Below are 15,625 nucleotides of genomic sequence, written 5' to 3'. Positions count from 1 at the left end.
ACTGTAGCCCTACAGCAGTCAGGGTGGGGGTGGCCAGCGGTGGAGGCAGCAGCAGAAGGGGAGCTAAGGGGGTCCAGTTTGGGTGAATCAATGGAATCATGCGTTGCTAGTGTTTGGCTTTAAGTTCCTCCTAGTGGGCAGGATGATCTAGTTTTAGCTCAAATTCCCAATATTCAATCAAATATAATACGTCCTACATGGTCTTTAGACTTGCATTCTTCTTCTGTGGTGGTTGAGTTTCCTCCCCCGGTGTTTATAGGGGCCTCTTTGTGGAGGGGCCCCCATAACACAGCCATTAACAACAATAACAGTAACAACAAAAACAACTGCAACAACACAGCATTTCCGGTCGGAATCGTAGAGAAATGCAAACACTATAAACACGTAGACTCCTCAATAACTATTTTATTAATTGTTCATACTAATGAACAGGTTTAATACAGACGTTTCCATCATTTGACCGGACGTTAAGCTCCGCCCCGACGACTAGGGGAGCAACAGGAAGCAACTAGTGCTTAGTAGTCCTCCTCACCCCTAAAGAACCAGAATAAAGTAAGGCCGGGATCATATTGTTCCTGCAGATCCACTCAACTACAGAGCCGAAAGCCTGCACGCCAGCTGTTGGTCTGGATTCAGGTCCTGGTTCTGGTTTCATGAGGATGACTTCTTTATAATAAGCTTCATAAGCTTGCCTACATAACAGAAAAGAACCAGACGTGGTAAGTAGGTGATACGGGATAAAATATCCTTCTGGAGGAACAACTGAAGGTCTGATCTTATTGTGGAGCTTTTCTTTTGAATGTGGGTTCCTTGGTTTTGTGTTTTTTTTTGTTCAAACAAATGAGAGATTGTAGTAGACCCGCAATAACGCTTTACCCCTGGAAATTATTTGCTCAAGTATTATATTTGGGTTTTCTGTCCCATCAGAGGGTGTCCAGCTGAAGACAAACTCTGATTTGACGTATTTTACTGCACTTTATTGACGGATTAATTAACAAAGAATGCCTGGCTCCAGACCACGTGTCTCCTGCCCATTGCCCCATTTCGCAGAATCTATAACCAATCGCCTTCGGTCATTCGGCGTTTCCGGGAAATAACTAAACTTTATTCGAGCACATTATAAATCACGCCCAAACCTTACACCGGCACACACGTGTGGATACGCACATGTTCTGCATGACCATGCAAAAGCATTTGTCAGCTACTTTGACGGTTTCTTCTGGTTGACTCATGTTTTTCTTACAGGTGGCACTATGGATACCTGAGGGTCGTTTTTCTCGCGGTGTTCCATAACCAGGTGTCTGTGTTGTAGGTAGGGATCCAGCCCACCCACCCAGTCAGCCATAGCCCAATAGCTCATTCGCCAGCCCCGACGTGTCTCTCCCATCCTTGGACTTTTTCCTTCGTTATCCATATGGGAGCCCAGCTCCTAGTTTTACAGCTTGCTACGTTGATGATGTCATGTTAATTAATTTGTGTGTATGTATTGCGTCAACACAAATAGGTTTATGTATAAGACTAGGTAATTGGACATCACTAATGTATTTAGGTTTCAAAAGAGTTGTACTCATACATAAAGGGTTTATTTAAGATAAAAATTAAGTTTCCTGCTCAGTCCAAAAGAACCGACATGGTGCAGCCTAACTTGATGTGTACCGCACTTCAATCCCAGCCCGACTGGCAGATGATGACCACGGTTCAGAGAGCAGAAGACCAGACGCCTGCCATCCATTAGATCTAGCCTGCAGACCAAAGCAAAACCCACACTATTATCACCTTTGCATTCATATGCAGGTGAGGTGTTTTGTGGCGTAAACCGCTAAGCAGGAGTCTCACGTTTCCCAGGAGATTAAGAGCTTCTGGCGCGCAGGAACCCCAAACTCTTAGCCGGGAAGTGGGAGCCAGCTAGTTCACGTCATCACTCTGCTACCTGTAAACAATGTCATCGTTTGGCTGCAGTGCTTCCAGGCGGGTGTCGGAGACTGTAGGACATCTCCGTAGCAGATATTAAAAGCACTCATAACCTCCAAGTCCATCGCAAACTCCCCCCAAACTTGGGGATTCAGACATGGTCCTCTGGGAGCGGCATGTGGCTCAGGAGGTAGAGCGGGTTATCTGGTAACCGGAAGGTTGCTGTTTAGATCCCCAACATCTCAAAGCTGTGAGTGTCGGGGTGTCCCTGAGCCAGACACCTCACCCCGACTGCTCCCGACCAGCTGGCTGTCGCCTTGCACGGCTGACACCGCCGTCGGTGTGTGAATGTGTGCACGAATGGGTTAATGTTAAAACATTATTGTAAGGCGCTTTGAGTTGCCACTGGCGAGACAGGCGCTGTATAAATACAGTCCATTTGCATGCTAGTCTGTATCTGTAGCTTATCTGCCTAACACAACAATCTGTGAAGCCCTATAGCACAGAGATGTTTGGTGGAGTCGGAACAGAACCGGGCGGGACAGATGAGGCCCAGCTGCAGACCCTGGGACCCCCCCCACCGAGGGAGGGGGGGGGGGAGGCTTCAGCGGGGCCAGCGAGGCTCAAGGGGTGCTGATGTGGAGCCCGTGCGTGATGCTGAGACGTGGGGGCGATCACGTCAAAGTATGCTACAAGCCGGCGTCCGGTTTCGTCTCTGCCGGCGGTGCTGTCTCTTTTGGTGTTCTGTTCTCTGCCCCTGACTCACTCCGAGTCATCACAACGTGTTCTGCTCGACTCGTCAGCCTGTACCAACCGGGACGCTCTTTAGCGCTGACTCACTGCAGACAGCCCGCGATTGAGGGGGAGGTGGAGGGGGAGGGCCACGGCAGATAAGGCTAAAACGTAGGCTACCTACCTCTCACGGCTCATGTTATTGGATTGAGCGCGTGCCCCTGTGCAGGGTACACACCATTCAGTTACTATTTACTCTCTAGTCACTTAGCCGTCGCTTGTTTCCATGGCGACTCGTTCGGGAGTTATTTTTTAATACGTTTTTATTAATGAGCAGGTAGACGGCGGGTGAACACATTAACACAGATTGGTCGGGTACAGTGAGTGGGTGAACGTATTCATCCATCACTTTAATCATTACGAAAGTAGGGACACCAAACTGAAATAATGTCACTGTAGCAGAGACCTGGCTAGGTGCCACATAGGTGGCTTTTACTGGCTCCCACACAATGGGGGACACTGGGGGATGATGTTAAACTGGTTTATTGCAGTTTGATGCAGATTCCGATGCAGAGTTTGATGCAGTTTGTGCTCCATGCTGCCAAGCAGGAGACCTCTCCCTTAGTGTGTCTGTGCTGGTGGCTTGTTTAACCTTGTTTTACCTGTGCACACTGATAACTCAATGTACAACAGGTGTGCAGCCTAACCCAGCCCCAGAGTCCAATCAGCCCGACTCGGGACAGGTTAGGCTGCTTCAACCAGCCATCGTCCACACACACAGTCTGCAACCACGGGGATGCAGTTTTAATAGCAATGTGAGACAGGCGCTCTAGCGCATCCGTCCAGGTGTCTCACCCTTGCCTGTCTTACCCCTACCTGTCTTACCCCTTACCTGTCTAACCAGGTGCCATGTAGAACAACACCAGGAGACCACCCGAACGTCTTTGTTTGAGTCTGATTTGCTGAGTGACCTCTCCTCCCCTCTCCTCTCCTCTCCTTCCCCTCTCCTCTCCTCTCCTTCCCCTCTCCTCCCCTCTCCTCTCCTCTCCTTCCCCTCTCCTCCCCTCTTCTCCCCCTCTCCCCCCCCCCCCCCCCCCCCCCCAACCCCACCAGCGCCATGGCCCAGGGCGCCAGCTTCCCCTATGAGGAGGTGGCGGAGATCGGAGGCGGGGCCTACGGGACCGTCTACAAGGCCCGGGACACGGAGAGCGGGAAGTTCGTGGCGCTGAAGAGCGTCCGCGTGCAGACGGACCAGGACGGCCTGCCCATCTCCACAGTCAGGGAGGTGGCGCTGCTCAAACGGCTGGAGCAGTTCGACCACCCCAACGTGGTCAGGTGAGGCGCACCGGGAACGGTTACATCAACATTTAGCGTTAAGTTTGTTTGTCAGAAGAAAGAGAAACAACAGTATATCGCTGTCGGTACAGTAAGGATGTTCATAGAACCAAGGGCCAAGCACTAACTATCACTAGGTTAACCCATTCCCCGTACACAACACAGATAGCTAGGATAAGATGCTACACAAAGTACTATTTTTAAGTGCAAGGACGTACAACATACAATAAGTGCGTAGGGGAGGGGGGGGGGCTAAGCAGAGTCTAGGTGAGGGGTCGGCTACCCTAGGCACGCGGCAGCATAATCATTGGCACACAAAAGTTATTTTTATTTTTTATTTTATTATTATTAAAAAAAATTACAGCACAATGCGGCAGCAAAATCATTACTACCGATTTTTTTTGCACTTTATTCTGTTTTGGGCATTTCCTCCCAGTGCAAATATGTTGAAATTAGTTACAGAAACCAGTGTTCTGAGATGGGATCAATTAATAGTTTTAAAACCTATGTTGTGAGTAATAGAGAAGAAAATATTTAAAATATTGTTGCAAGTGGCCTTTATGCATCACCTTCACATGGTTTTGCAAAGCTTTACATGTCTTAAAGATATTGATGTGGATGGTTCCAACATTCTCATATATTCTTTTTTTTTACATTTCTCACAGTGCAAATGTTTTTGAATGAGTTTCTGAAAATGGTGTTTTAAGATGGGACATATGTAATTATAATTTGTAAGCCCATGTTGCAAATATAACAACCAAAAAAACATTTAAAATGTTGATGCATGATTGTGGACTATATGGAAATAGTACAATTCCAGGTCTTCTGGAAATGTTTTTGGTCGCTGTGTCATAATTCAGCTTAATTTTTTAATATATTGTTGCTTAAGGCACACTCATTAAAAGAAAATGTAAAACTGTTGCAGCATGTTGAAAAGGTTGCTGACCCCTGGTCTAGGTGCACTGAGTCTTTAGTCTTTTGCGGAAGCTGGTGAGCAACTCTGCAATCCCGACATTGGCAGGGAGCTCGTTCCACCACCGTCAGTCAGATCCTGGGGTTGAGAAGAGAGGGCAGAGGAAAGTGAGATGTTGAAACTAATGAACCAAAAATACCTCTCTCTCGTTCCCTTTATTTCCCCTCTGTTGAGGAGTGTTGCCTTTCAGGTCCTGATGGATTCCCTCAGCCAATCAGGTTGGGGGATTCCCGGGAAGAGACCAATCAGAGAAGAGCCCTGTGTTTGTGTTGTTTTGTGTGATGTTTTGTGTAATGTTAAGTGATGTTTTGTGTTTTGTGTTTTGTGTGATGTTATGTATTTGTGTGACGTTATGTGTTTTGTATGATGTCATGATGTTTTATGTGATGTTTTGTATTGCTTTGTGTGATGTTTGTGTGATGTCGTGATGTTATGTGCTTTGTGTGATATGTGTTTTGTGTGATGTTATGTGTTGTGTGTTTGTGTGATGTTGTGTTATGTGTTTGTGTGGTGTTATGTGTTTGTGTGGTGTTATGTGTTTGCGTGATGTTATGTGAATTGACGTGACGTTGTGTGTTTTGTGCGCAGGCTGATGGACGTGTGTGCCATCCAGCGAACGGACTCAGAGACCAAAGTCACTTTAGTGTTTGAACACGTGGACCAGGACCTGAAGACCTACCTGGAGAAGGCTCCGGCGCCCGGCCTATCCCCGGACCGCATCAAGGTAGGGGCGGAGTCGGGTCGCCTGCAGCAGCCAATCAGCAGAGGTTTTAGTGAAGGCTCCTCCGGGCTCGTAGCCGCAGGACGCAGAGCTGAGTGGGAGCGGCAGCATTGAGTGTGATCCACAGCGGGGTGCTTTGAGCAGAACGCCTGCTGAAGCTGGGGTGGCCCCGCAGTCGTGAGGGGGCGGGGACTAGGTGAGGGGGCGGGGACTAGGTGAGGGGGCGGGGACTAGGTGAGGGGGTGGGGGCTAGTCGAGGAGGCGGGGACTAGGTGAGGAGGCGGGGACTAGTCGAGGAGGCGGGGACTAGGTGAGGAGGCGGGGACTAGGTGAGGGGGCGGTGACTAGTCGAGGAGGCGGGGACTAGGTGAGGGGGCGGGGACTAGGTGAGGAGGCGGGGACTAGGTGAGGGGGCGGGGGCTAGTCGAGGAGGCGGGGACTAGGTGAGGGGGCGGGGGCTAGGTGAGGAGGCGGGGACTAGGTGAGGAGGCGGGGACTAGGTGAGGAGGCGGGGGCTAGGTGAGGAGGCGGGGACTAGTCGAGGAGGCGGGGACTAGGCGAGGGGGCGGGGACTAGGCGAGGGGGCGGGGGCTAGGTGAGGAGGCAGGGACTAGGTGAGGAGGCGGGGGCTAGGTGAGGAGGCGGGGACTAGGTGAGGGGGCGGGGGCTAGGTGAGGGGGCGGGGCTAGGTGAGGGGGCGGGGGCTAGGTGAGGGGGCGGGGACTAGGTGAGGGGGCGGGGACTAGGTGAGGGGGTGGGGGCTAGTCGAGGAGGCGGGGACTAGGTGAGGAGGCGGGGACTAGGTGAGGAGGCGGGGGCTAGTCGAGGAGGCGGGGACTAGGTGAGGGGGCGGGGACTAGGTGAGGGGGCGGGGGCTATGTGAGGGGGCGGGGACTAGGTGAGGAGGCGGGGGCTAGTCGAGGAGGCGGGGACTAGGTGAGGGGGCGGGGGCTATGTGAGGGGGCGGGGACTAGGTGTGGAGGCGGGGACTAGGTGAGGAGGCGGGGACTAGGTGAGGAGGCGGGGGCTAGTCGAGGAGGCGGGGACTAGGTGAGGGGGTGGGGGCTAGTCGAGGAGGCGGGGACTAGGTGAGGGGGCGGGGGCTATGTGAGGGGGCGGGGGCTAGGTGAGGAGGCGGGGACTAGTCGAGGAGGCGGGGACTAGGTGAGGGGGCGGGGGCTAGTCGAGGAGGCGGGGACTAGGTGAGGGGGCGGGGACTAGGTGAGGGGGCGGGGACCAGGTGAGGAGGCGGGGACTAGGTGAGGGGGCGGGGGCTAGTCGAGGAGGCGGGGACTAGGTGAGGTGGCGGGGGCTAGTCGAGGAGGCGGGGACTAGGTGAGGGGGCGGGGGCTAGTCGAGGAGGCGGGGACTAGTCGAGGAGGCGGGGACTAGGTGAGGGGGCGGGGGCTAGTCGAGGAGGCGGGGACTAGGTGAGGAGGCGGGGACTAGGTGAGGGGGCGGGGGCTAGTCGAGGAGGCGGGGACTAGGTGAGGGGGCGGGGGCTAGTCGAGGAGGCGGGGACTAGGTGAGGGGGCGGGGGCTATGTGAAGGGGCGGGGGCTAGTCGAGGAGGCGGGGACTAGGTGAGGGGGCGGGGGCTAGTCGAGGAGGCGGGGACTAGGTGAGGGGGCGGGGGCTATGTGAGGGGGCGGGGGCTAGGTGAGGGGGCGGGGGCTAGGTGAGGAGGCGGGGACTAGGTGAGGGGGCGGGGGCTAGTCGAGGAGGCGGGGACTAGGTGAGGGGGCGGGGACTAGGTGAGGGGGCGGGGGCTAGGTGAGGAGGCGGGGACTAGGTGAGGGGGCGGGGGCTAGTCGAGGAGGCGGGGACTAGGTTCGCTGCAAATGAGCTCTGTTGGCTGGAGCCGGCCGGACCGCTCGTTAGAGGGGGGGGGGCGGACAGGCGGACAGCAAGAGGGATGGGATGGGTGCAGATCCAGAAAACTCACCAAAAGGGCGACATCAAAGCTGGAGTTTGAGGCTGGCCACCGCAGGGGGCTGGCAGGGGATCTGGTCGGGGGAAACGCCAAAGTGGGCTTCTGAAACTGCAAACTCACTTTGATTTATGAGAGTTGAAAATAATTGCCGGGGAAAGATTTATTTCCTGCTCCTGCACCTTTCCAAACAGTTCAATAGAAGTAATTAAACTTTACATATACTCATTGATCACATAAGACAATTTTACCAATGTGAGGCTGAGAGCCATCGATGCATTCAGAAATAAGGAACAGGTAGGGGTGAGACAGGTAGGGGCTAGACAGGCAGGGGCTAGACGGGTAGGGGTGAGAGTTAGGCGTAAGACAGGCATTGGCTAGACAGGTAGGGGTGAGACAGGTAGGGCCGAGACAGGTAGGGGCTAGACAGGTAGGGGCTAGACAGGCAGGGGCTAGACGGGTAGGGGTGAGAGTTAGGCGTAAGACAGGCAGGGGCTAGACAGGTAGGGGTGAGACAGGTAGGGGTTGGACAGGTAAGGGTTGGACAGGTGGTGGTTAGACAGGTAGGGATGAGACAGGCAGGGGCTAGACAGGTAGGGGTGAGAGTTAGGCGTTAGCCAGGTAGGGGTGAGACAGGTAAGGGTTGGAAAGGTGGTGGTTAGACAGGTAGGGATGAGACAGGCAGGGGCTAGACAGGTAGGGGTGAGAGAGTTAGGCGTTAGCCAGGTAGGGGTGAGACAGGTAAGGGTGATAATAATAATAATAATAATAATAATAATAATAATACTTTATTTGTATAGCACCTTTCATACACCGAATGCAGCTCAAAGTGCTTTACATTTTAAACGATCAGGAACATTTAACACAATACTAAAGGAAAAATTAAAAGGAAAAATTCAGTAAAAGGAAGAATTGAAACAGTGACACAGGTCGGCAGGTAGGCCCCGGGGATCAAACCTAGGACCTTATCGGCTGGTCCACTGTAGCATCTCCACCGTCCGTCTGACCGTCTTATCAATCGTCTGTCCAACGTCCGTCTGTCAACCGTCCGTCTCTCTCTCCCCCCCCCCCCCCCCCCCCCCTTGCTCCTGCTCAGGACCTGATGCGTCAGCTGCTGTGCGGCCTGGGCTTCCTGCACTCCAACCGCGTGATGCACCGCGACCTGAAGCCGGAGAACGTGCTGGTGACCAGCGGGGGCCAGGTGAAGCTGGCCGACTTCGGCCTGGCCCGAATCTACAGCTGTCACATGGCCCTGACTCCCGTGGTGAGAGGAAGTCCTCCTGAACATCACTTCCTGTTTCAGTCTAACCCTAACCCTACCGTGAGGTGTTAAAGCAGCATACTCAGTGGATGACTAGGGGGGGGGGGGGGGGGGGGGCAACTTATTCCTTTCCATTTGTGGTATTGAGCAGACGCTTTTATCCAAAGCGACTTACAATAAGTACATTTGTCAGAAGAAAGACAAACAACAATATATCTCTGTCGGTACAGGAGGGATGTTCATAGAACCAAGTGACAATCACTAACAATCACTAGGTTAGCCAATTCCCCGTAAACAACAAAGATAGCTAGGATAAGACTCAGCACAATGCTAAGTACTATTTTTAAGTGCCGGGAGGTACGGCATACAATAAGTGCGTACTTTAAGTGCCATTAAGTTATTCATCCTGTGGTGCAGCAGGTCTGGAAGGGTGAGACAGGTAGTGTCAGTCCTGAACTGGACTGCTGGTCCAGACAGGAGACTGTAAACTAACCGGCGGTCCCGTGGGTCCTGGGGGGTCAGGTGGTGACGCTGTGGTACCGGCCCCCCGAGGTGCTGCTGGGGTCCAGCTACGCAACGCCCGTGGACATCTGGAGCACCGGCTGCATCTTCGCCGAGATGTTCCGGCGCAAGTGAGTGAAGCCCCCCCACCCAACCCAACCCCACCCAACCCAACCCCACCCAACCCAACCCAGCCCGGCCCCACCCAGCCAGTGTTTGCTGAGAGCGGATTTATTTAGAAGATTAATTTCACTAAAACCAAATTCAGCGATTTGTGTTGTTTACGCGTCATGAAAATCCATCACTTTTAGGATTCGTTTTTTATCGTTGATTTATGGAATATAATAGAATAATATTTTTGCATAAAACAATGGAACCTAATAGATGGGTCAGCCTGCGTTGGCGTGAGGCTCACTTTGTCTTCACACTTTAAACACCTTTATTCTATTCTATCCTAATCTATACCTATATTATGTGAATAGTATTCTGCGTATTGTATTGTCTTGGATCGGAGTCAAAGAAGGAAGACAGGTTCCATGCGTCTGTCACGTTGTCTACCCTCATTAGTCTCACGCTCTCCGGTTCAATCCCGCTACATCACCCTGCGATTGGCCCGGAGTGTCGATGAATCACAAAGAAAGATAAGCAGGGCAGCGTCCTGAAGAAACTCTAGACACGACTCTCATTGGCTGGCAGCATTGTCACTCAGAGACATGTAGACATAGGTATCTGGCCCGGCTGAATCATGTTCCTTCTTGAACTCAGATCCATGGGTCGTTTCTGTCAGCCGGTAGATCTGCTTTTTGTCGAGCAGACTGCTGAACATTTGTTGTTTATTGGTCACAAACAAATCAAGCTTGCTTCACTACTGGTCAACGCTGTACACTCCGTGATTGGCCGTGCTGCATGCCAATCAAGACCCCACTCCCTGATAACAACGTGGTCCTGGACAGTAATTCATGCTGTGTCCCAGGAATCCCCTTTAGATTAGAAGAAGCGAGACTACCCCATAGTGCTCAAATAAATCTGATTTGATCATTTCACGCATTCTCGCCATCTAGTGGTAAAACCCTGTATTACAGGCCTCTGTGCTTAACTCGTTATAGACTCAATAATGAGAATACCTAGATCCTTTATATAAGCGTTAGCAAGTGAAACCGCAGAGGCATGCATACTAAACATGAGCTGAATAATAATAACCTCATTAGCTTAACGGCCACGGTAAAACCGTTCTCACAGGCACACATCCCGGTTAATATTAATTAGAATCTGTGCTCGCAGCAGTCCAATAGATCATCACAAGTATTCCTGGCCCTCTGCCCAACTGACTCAGAGCATCACCAGTCGTCTGCATCACTCCTTCAACACAGGACCTCTCTCTCTTTCTCTCTCTCTCTCGCTATCTCTATCTCCCTCTCCCTCCCTCTAGACCGCTGTTCTGTGGAGAGTCTGAAATGGACCAGTTGGGGAAGATCTTTCAGTGAGTACTGGTGGAGTGCTGTGGTTGTTTCGCTGTTAGACTCCGGCCTCAGGGGGTCCTCTCTTACCTCGCCCATGTGACCCGTGTCCTTCCAGAGTCATCGGCCTTCCGTCGGAGGAGGAATGGCCCAAGGACGTCACCATCACCAGAAAACAGTTCCTGCCTCCCATTCACCCTCCAATCACAGACTTTGTTCCGGAGTTGAGCGAGCAGGGGGCGGAGCTCTTGCTGGTGAGGCCTTGACCAATCGTATTTCAGCAAAACAGGAAGTTCTTAATGAGTGGTCATGCAGTAATCGACAGCAGGGGAGCAGAGCCCAACAGCTCCAGTCTGGATTTGTTCTGGATTTTGGGATTTGGCCCTGAAGGGTTTGACATTTAGAAGCTATAACTGTAATCTTATCGAGATAGTGTGGTGGCTAGGGGGTTTCCAGCAGAAGGTTCTAGGTCTGATCATTCAACCGACAGCCATAACCACCCCAGTTAACCCCAGTAGGATTGGTATCTGACTTTATGATTGAATGATGATTGAAACATGAACGAAGTTCTGAATCGCCTGGCCTCTCCGAAATTACAACTTTTAGCTACAACTTTTTTTAACACATTTTCTCTTTACAGGAAATGCTCACCTTTGACCCGCTGCAGAGAATATCTGCTCTGAATGCTCTGGAACATGAATATTTAAAGGAGGAGGAGACCGCGGACACGGAGAGGTGCACGAGGGAGAACGTCGCAGTCCCCTAACCTCAGCTAGCGCCGTCTGACTCGTTACCATGCAAAGGATTTAGGACTCGGGATTATGAGACACACACACACACACACACACACACACACACACACACACACATGCCTACCTACCTACCTACCTACCTACCTACCTACCTACCTACATACGTACGTATGTATTACAAACATACATATAGACTAACAGACAGGCACGCATACTCCCAGTGGATCTCTGATTACAGGCTGAGAATGGAATATGATGATGATGAAGAGGAGGGTATTGAGGGGATCTTCGTCATCTGCTCAACATGTAAACGTTACAAATGATGATTTATGAGTTTTCTGAATGAATAATGTCAGTGTTTTTTGTCGGTCGGGTTCCGCACCAGACGTTGATAAGAGGCGGTCCTTGTATTCCGCGATCATTCCGTTCGGCCTTCGCTGCGTCACTCACTGAGCAGGACGTCTGCCAAGCTAAACATGTGCGTGACCTCACAGTCTCCGCACACACACACACACACACACAGGATGACACAGACCGCCGGTGAACCGTTTGTATTCCGACGTCACCAGCCTCTTATCAAGGTTGAACCCCTCCTGGAAAAACGGACTGACATTGTGTTCACCACGAATGTACCGACGCACAACGTGTGGTTGTGTTTCTGGAGGAGAGGATGTGTTGTACCGATGGTTTCCCTCTTCCTTTTTCATCTGTCGCACCTACTGCCATGAACCCGCACTGCGAAGACCAATTATTAAAGCTGCTCTCACCACGTCTGGCTTCATTTGTGCCGTGTACAGCAGCCGTGTACAGCAGCCGTGTCCCGCTGCGCGTTCGTAGAGAGACGCACGCGTTCCACCCTCTAGCGCACCGCCGGAACCGGCCGGAAACACGACGTCTAATTAAAACGGCTCTTGAGTTCTGTGCTCGCCAGGAAAAGGGTGCCGTAATGCTTCCCTTGGAAGTGGTGGGAAGGCAGAGTGTTGAGGGGTTTCTATGCATGGATGTGGATGTTTTGCACTGACTTCTACTCACGTATGATGGATGGGAGTTGGAAACTGTGGATGGAATGGAAACAAACTTTTCAGGCGAGAACAACACATTGAAAGGCCGCACAGAATGAGGTGCAGAATACTGATATATTTATACTGAAAGGAAATGTATGAATCTGTAATGCAGGAGGGTATTCAGCGACCCAGGAGTAGATTTTACTGGTGTGTTTTCTAGTATATCTCAGCAAGCGTTGTTGTGGCAGCAGTGAACAGGGTTCCTGAATAGGAAATGGTTTGTTTGACGCTAGAATACCAAAATACAAACTTGTGTTGTTTGGGAGCTGCTTGCCGCTTGGTGCTTTTCTCCCTCACCCTGTTATGACAGGCTGCTCGGTGTCACCTGATTCTCCTCCTAATGGAGGTACTCAGCCATGGAGTGGCTGTGGAGGAAGATCTGGCTATTTTTAAAATGCAAGACGGCCTTCTTGAGGATGGACGTGTGGGGCATGTACTATTTCTCGACAGGTTCCTACAGTCATTGAAGCAAACCGAATATTTGCGTATTAGTACAGGAAGACATCATGAAGAGGTCTCATATGACTGAACTGTCTTTGTGTTTTTTGGGATTTAACTCGTGCTACAATTATACTCTTTCTACTCGACAGGCCTGTCTACTAGTTTAAACACTATCTTGCCATTGCTGGAAGCAAATTGGTTTAGCCTATCAAAACATCAAGTTGATGTGACCGAGTTTAAGCCCCTTAGTGAAGAGAGTCTCACCTGCTGGGACAAATCCCATAGAAACATAACGCTGAAGACTAACTCATTCACGTGATAAACAAACCAAGTTCTCTCATATTGGTGTTTTATCAGATTGGTTCTTGGACTCAGAAACAGACTGGAGAGAAACCTGTCTCAACCAGTTCACTCATGTTTCTGACTCCTTGAACCAATCTGATGAAACACCAATACAAAATAACTTGCTTTGTAGGCCTAAATCCGATTTTATTGGAATAGAATGAGACAAATCAAATAAAGCCTTATAAAAAAAGTGTCCCCAAAGCAGGATTGGAATATAAAGGCAGTGTGATAACAGTGTTGGCAACTATTGATGTACAACTTAAAGAATAATTTATCAAAAAAGAATAAACATAGAATCAATGCCCTTCTGTTTAATAGACATCTCAAATTCAACATCGTCAATGTAGGGTCTCATAAACAATCACAATAGTTTCAAAAGTATTCTGTGGAAATGTAAGGAAAATGCAATCTGTGCTGCCTGTGCTTTAGGCTGTCAAAGTTAATCAAAAATATAAACCCCTTCTAAAGCAGTATTACACACAGACAACAGGTTGCAGAAACAGCGCCCTCTAGTTAATGAGCTCCGAGATGTTTGCCATCCGATCCGTTAAAAAACCCGTGAGATGGAAGTGATCATCTCTATGTGAAGTCAGGGCCTATGATTAGACATGCTAAGTGCCCACTGAGAAAACACCTCGATAGGCCTTGCTTATCAACTCCTCCATCATGGATCGGCCTTAATGATTTTAATCTAGACTCATTTATTAATTTGGATTTATGAAAATGGCTAGGCCAGTATTTATTTGAGTAAGGGCACTCGTGTCCTAATTTAAGAAAGTCTATTAGTGAAATAGGTAAAAACTTGTAGACATGACGATTTTTGCTTTCGTTGCTAATTACAGACCTTCTCATGGGTGACTTGGCTTTACAGGCCTATATAATGTGTTTAAATCTTTTATTTAAACCTACCCCCATTGAGTTAAATAATATCCATATTGTTGTCAATTAATTAATGCTAACCCCTCTGGCAGACAGATAATAATGAACATCGACAGGTGAGAGACATATATATATATATATATATATATATATATATATATATATATATATATATATATATATATATATATATATATATCTCCCCCCACAGCCTTAATTGTTACCGCCCTAATTAGGGGGACACGGTTCCCTCCACCATCAGCATCCCCATCCTTCTCCAACCCCCCCCCCCCCCCCCCCCCCCCCCCTCCTCACACACACACACACCCTAACCATCCCCCTCCTCACTGCTGCCGCTGCCTCATAGCCTCATAGCCTCGAAGCCTCATTAGCCTCATAGCCTCGTAGCCGGCTAACAAGGTGGGCATCGCAGGGGGCTGCTAGGAACGGTACCACTTAAGAGCGAGAGCAGAAGAAAAAAAAAAGAAGCCCGTCCTGGAGGAGGGGCGCTGGGCTGGAGGGCTTCCGCCCCCCCAGACCCAGTTTATTGACTCGCTAATTGGAGGAGACGCTGGGAGAGAGAGGCTGGGAGACGAGGCTGCGGTGACCGCGAGACGAGAGGAGGAGATGCAGACTGAAGCACAATGAAGCTGTTGCTCCGCCGCTGCCGAGAGATGCTCTCATCCACCTGAAGAGCAGCGGGACAGCAGAAGGTCCACCGCATCCCGATGGACGTTTCGCCGTGTGGACGGTACCGGAACCGCTGGGGACATCGTCTCAAAGACACGCCGTCGACCGGAGAACTCCGCAACCAGAGGCGTCGTGACAAGTGAAGGATTTTTTTTCCCTCCATCCGTGGATTCTAGTTTCACCTGTTTCCTCCCCTCGCGTCTCCATGGATGAACCGCGGGTGTTTTTCGGCGCGTCCTCCGCGGTGGGCCATGTGGGATCACACTGAGACACAGCCAGGGTACAAGACGTTTCACTGGGATTTCTCCAGAAGCCAATGAAGGTAATGCTGGGAAGAAGAGCCCCGTAGTATGAGACTTCATTCACACCGAAGCTGTTCCTTTTCAAAAAGGGAACATCCTCCATGTGAGCTGTTGCATAATTAGAGTCTCCCGGGTCTCCGGCATCAGAGAGCCTTGATGGTCTGTCATGTCTGTCTGCCAGCTTTGTGGAGGCTGCAGGAAACCGGGTTCTGATAGAGTGACACGCAGAGCCGCGAGATCCAAAGGTTATGAATGAGTCAGTGCAGACTACAGTAGCGGTGCTACCGCTCCCAGAAGGTGTTAATGGCCACTGACCCTGAAGCGGCCAACCT

At 50.7% G+C, this 15,625-nt stretch overlaps 1 protein-coding gene across 2 annotated transcripts; it reads left to right on the top strand.

Moving 5' to 3' along the window:
• Nucleotides 1–514: 514 nt before the first annotated feature.
• cdk4 (cyclin dependent kinase 4) lies at nucleotides 515–12,333 on the top strand. Of its 2 annotated transcripts, XM_079748490.1 has the most exons (9): nucleotides 515–719; nucleotides 1,246–1,312; nucleotides 3,757–3,978; nucleotides 5,540–5,675; nucleotides 8,698–8,865; nucleotides 9,385–9,494; nucleotides 10,793–10,843; nucleotides 10,939–11,074; nucleotides 11,461–12,333. In XM_079748490.1, the coding sequence occupies exons 3-9, from the start codon at nucleotides 3,761–3,763 to the stop codon at nucleotides 11,584–11,586; spliced, it is 945 nt and encodes a 314-aa protein (XP_079604616.1). In that variant the 5' UTR covers nucleotides 515–719; nucleotides 1,246–1,312; nucleotides 3,757–3,760; the 3' UTR covers nucleotides 11,587–12,333. The 2 variants fall into 2 exon arrangements, with proteins under 2 accessions (XP_079604616.1, XP_079604615.1); XM_079748489.1 differs by lacking the exon at nucleotides 1,246–1,312.
• The last annotated feature ends 3,292 nt before the right edge of the window (nucleotides 12,334–15,625 follow it).

The sequence above is a fragment of the Pollachius pollachius genome (genome assembly GCF_949987615.1).
Source record: "Pollachius pollachius genome assembly, chromosome: 12".
In the NCBI taxonomy this organism is placed as follows: Eukaryota; Metazoa; Chordata; class Actinopteri; order Gadiformes; family Gadidae; genus Pollachius; species Pollachius pollachius.
This window is presented reverse-complemented; position numbering and strand designations above follow the sequence as displayed.

Coding starts and splice junctions, on each gene's coding strand:
- cdk4 (XM_079748489.1), top strand. CDS start 3,761: ATGGCCCAGGGCGCCAGCTTCCCCTATGAGGAGGTGGCGGAGATCGGA. Junction 8,866..9,384: donor ACATGGCCCTGACTCCCGTG/GTGAGAGGAAGT, acceptor CTGGGGGGTCAG/GTGGTGACGCTGTGGTACCG. Junction 10,844..10,938: donor CAGTTGGGGAAGATCTTTCA/GTGAGTACTGGT, acceptor GTGTCCTTCCAG/AGTCATCGGCCTTCCGTCGG.